The 3,346-nt window shown below is 32.8% G+C and overlaps 1 protein-coding gene across 1 annotated transcript; it reads left to right on the forward strand.

The window, feature by feature from the left end:
* Window positions 1-741: 741 nt before the first annotated feature.
* On the forward strand, window positions 742-2,273 carry LOC146943976 (Protein kinase superfamily protein). The gene is made up of 2 exons (XM_085742311.1): window positions 742-1,320; window positions 1,429-2,273. The coding sequence occupies exons 1-2, from the start codon at window positions 927-929 to the stop codon at window positions 2,055-2,057; spliced, it is 1,023 nt and encodes a 340-aa protein (XP_085598437.1). The 5' UTR covers window positions 742-926; the 3' UTR covers window positions 2,058-2,273.
* The last annotated feature ends 1,073 nt before the right edge of the window (window positions 2,274-3,346 follow it).

Here is a 3,346-nt window from a genome sequence, read left to right on the forward strand (position 1 = left end):
CTTAATTTAATTTGCTGACTCAAAGGAACCATAATGTAACAACTTTTCTAATGGAACCACTAGGTGTGCATATGAACACATTTATTTTAATGTGAATAGTATTGGTTATGTCATATGTGTCACATATAGTGTTTGAGTGGTAAGATACAATTTCCATTTGGCTTAATCACATGTCTCAGGTTTGAGTTCGAGTATTGAATGTATAGGGGGTAAAAATTCTAAGAGAAAGCATTTCCCTTGCATGGTCATTCTAATGTTATAAAAATTGAGCTAAAGGGATCGATTCAAATGATTGAATTAGAAATTGGTCGTTTTTTTAATTTGATTTCAAATATACTTTATGATTCAATTGAGGTTAAATCTATTGAACTACTATGCATCGTTTGTTCAACCTATTTTTTCCTTGTTTTATTTATTTATTTATTTATTTGTATTTTAATTCAATCATAATTGAACCGATTGAATCATAATCCAAATATGTTATATGTGATTCGTTCTTTCATTTGATTTTTAAATATTCATCTTATTTGTATGAGATGTTAAGTCTTCCCATACGAGGCAATTGATTTAAAAAGAAGATTGGTTTATTTGCATGAGATGTTAAGTCTTTCCATTCGAGGCAATTGATTTAAAAAAAAAAAGATTGGTTATTTGTCAATCAACAAATGGATATCAAAAGTCTTGCATGTCACCGTTACACATCCTAGTATAAAACATAGTCTAAGCTGCCAACAATGAACCACCACAACTAATCTCACCAATCCACACCCTTTTGTCAAACATAAGTTCTCTTTTTTCTCTTTCAAGTTTTAACTTACCATATCCCACCAACAAAGTCACATGTATATACCATAACTCAAGTTTCCAAATATCTTTCACCTTTTTCTCATTCATTTAATTTCTTTTGAAAATATTACAAATAAAAAATGAACCTTGGGGAACATATTGCTTATGACATAGTCATGGCAATTCTATCAATATCTCTCATAATTCTTGGTATTTTCCTCTTTCTCGCTTGCAAAAAGAAACCAGTTGAATCAGAAGAAACACTTCCACTGAAACACAGTGCTCGTGCATACCCTTTAACAGTTATTGATGTTGCTACAAATGGCTTCAACCATAGGAGAATCATTGGAAAGGGTCGTTTAGGAACAGTTTATGCTGGAAAACTCGAAAACGAAGAGCTTGTAGCTGTGAAACGCATTCATTCTGTTCTTGTGTTAAGCAACGCAGGATTTGGTTTTTCATCTGTGATGAAATGGCTCTCTTTAGCTCAACACCCTAACGTTGTTCCCATAATAGGATTCTCAGAAGCACCAGGTATTCCATATAAAAGTTAGTTATACTAGTTAGCTGTTCTTCTCGGTTCTCATTGACTATATAAGTCTTATGTATCCCTCGATGTAATTCATATTCTCTCATTATCAGGTGAAAGAGTTATACTGATGGAGTTTGTTCGAATGGCGAATTTGGAATTTTACTTGCATGTAAATCATGATGGTGGTTCTTCTTCACTTTTGGATTGGAATAAGAGGTTTAAGATTGCAGCTGGAGTAGCTAAAGGGCTACAATATCTTCATGAAGTGGTAGCACCAAATATTGTACATGGTTGTGTTAAATCTTCTAATGTTCTTATTGATGTTAATTTTTGTGCTAAAATTTCTGATTATGGACTTAGTTTTTTGGGGGGTGTAGAAAAGAGAGGATTAATTGGTTATGTAGATGATGAATATTGGAATGAAGGAATTAGAGGTGGTGGTGTTTGTAAGGAAAGTGATGTTTATGGATTAGGGGTGATTTTGTTGGAGCTTTTAAGTGGAAGAGGGTGTGAGGGTGGATTATTGGTGAAATGGGCTTTGCCTTTGATTAAGGGTATGAGATTTAGTGAAGTTTTGGATCCTAGGTTGATTATTCCTTCTAATATGAATGCTATTGTTAGATTAGCAAAAGTTGCTTCAGCTTGTGTTGGTAATTCAAGGAAATGTAGACCTTGTGTGAACCATGTTGTGAACATTTTGAATGATTTAGAGATGGAAGTGTGTCTCTTATCAAATTGATTGAGCAATGGTCTTCAATTTTGTACAAAAGTTTCTACTTCTAGGTCAATCTCAAGTGTAGTTAGTGTTTCAAACAATTTTTATACATTGATTTATGGTGGATTGCATATTAAGATGATCCACATAGAACTTGTCTATATTTTACATTACAATTTTCATGTGAGGGACTTGTAATTTTATGATTATTTTGTCTATATTTATAATTTTTAGTAAAAATTGCTCATATTTAATATTTGGTTATCCTTCAAACCGAATTATCTCGTCCAAAGAATATATATTTCTTCTCTCCCAAAATGTAAGCAAAAGTTGGTTAACATAAGTCGATGCATCTGGTATAAATTTTAAACCAAATACATTAACTTTTGTTGACCAAATTTAATTTTCTTGTATTTTAGGACGGTGAGAGTATTTAGAAAGAAAAATGAAATTAACTTATGAAAGAGAGTGAGAAAAATTAGGTGAATTTGACATTCAATAGATGGTAGTAATTGGTGAGGTAAGTGGAAGATTTTCATGAGGGAGGGGCCTTATCCCCTAGTTGTGAGAGGTTCACAAATGAGAGAATCATTTTGCAATAGAAAGATGGAGCGGTGCCGTTGTCCTTAGGACGGTGAATGTTGATCTGTGGTTTCGTGTGGGGTGGGGATCCTTTCCTTTTGATGATGAAAGTGACCTTAGTTTTATTTTTCAAATTACTTAGTTTTCATTAAGCTTGTGTGTATATATGTTAGTCTTTTTTTGCTTTCTTGTTTGTCAAGCTTGTGATAACGTAGTCATACAAAGTAGTTGATTTTAAGAGCTCAACATATATCGATATAATTAAAATATTTGCGGTTAGTGGTAGAATAGGGAGACGACACACATGAACTTATGTCTTGGCCTAGGTTAAATTAAATATGTGTTAAGCTAGACTTTTTTAAAATAAAAAATGTTAACTTCTCCTTAAAGAAGTCAAAGTAACTTATTCAATTCAGACAAAGTTTGAGAACTTAATTTTGAGCCACCACCGCACCTTTAATTTAATTCAATCAGTAATTTGCTCCTTTGATGATTCCTTTCAACCAAAATATCGATTATTCTGATATTTTTAAAGAGACTAAACACATGTCAACTAAATAGTCTGGAAATAAATTGTACTCTCTTTGCAATTTAAAGAGATGTCACAAAATTGGTCACACTTTGAGGCGGTGTAGCAAATAGGCGATGTGTTGATATACGAGGTTGAACGAGGTGGTCATTTAGGTCGCTAGCATGTCTTGCACATTGCGTTGATGTAATTCTTCTTCTTC

The sequence above is a fragment of the Medicago sativa genome, chromosome 2 (genome assembly GCF_051527215.1).
Source record: "Medicago sativa cultivar Bolivia chromosome 2, Bolivia_mono, whole genome shotgun sequence".
Classification (NCBI taxonomy): domain Eukaryota; kingdom Viridiplantae; phylum Streptophyta; class Magnoliopsida; order Fabales; family Fabaceae; genus Medicago; species Medicago sativa.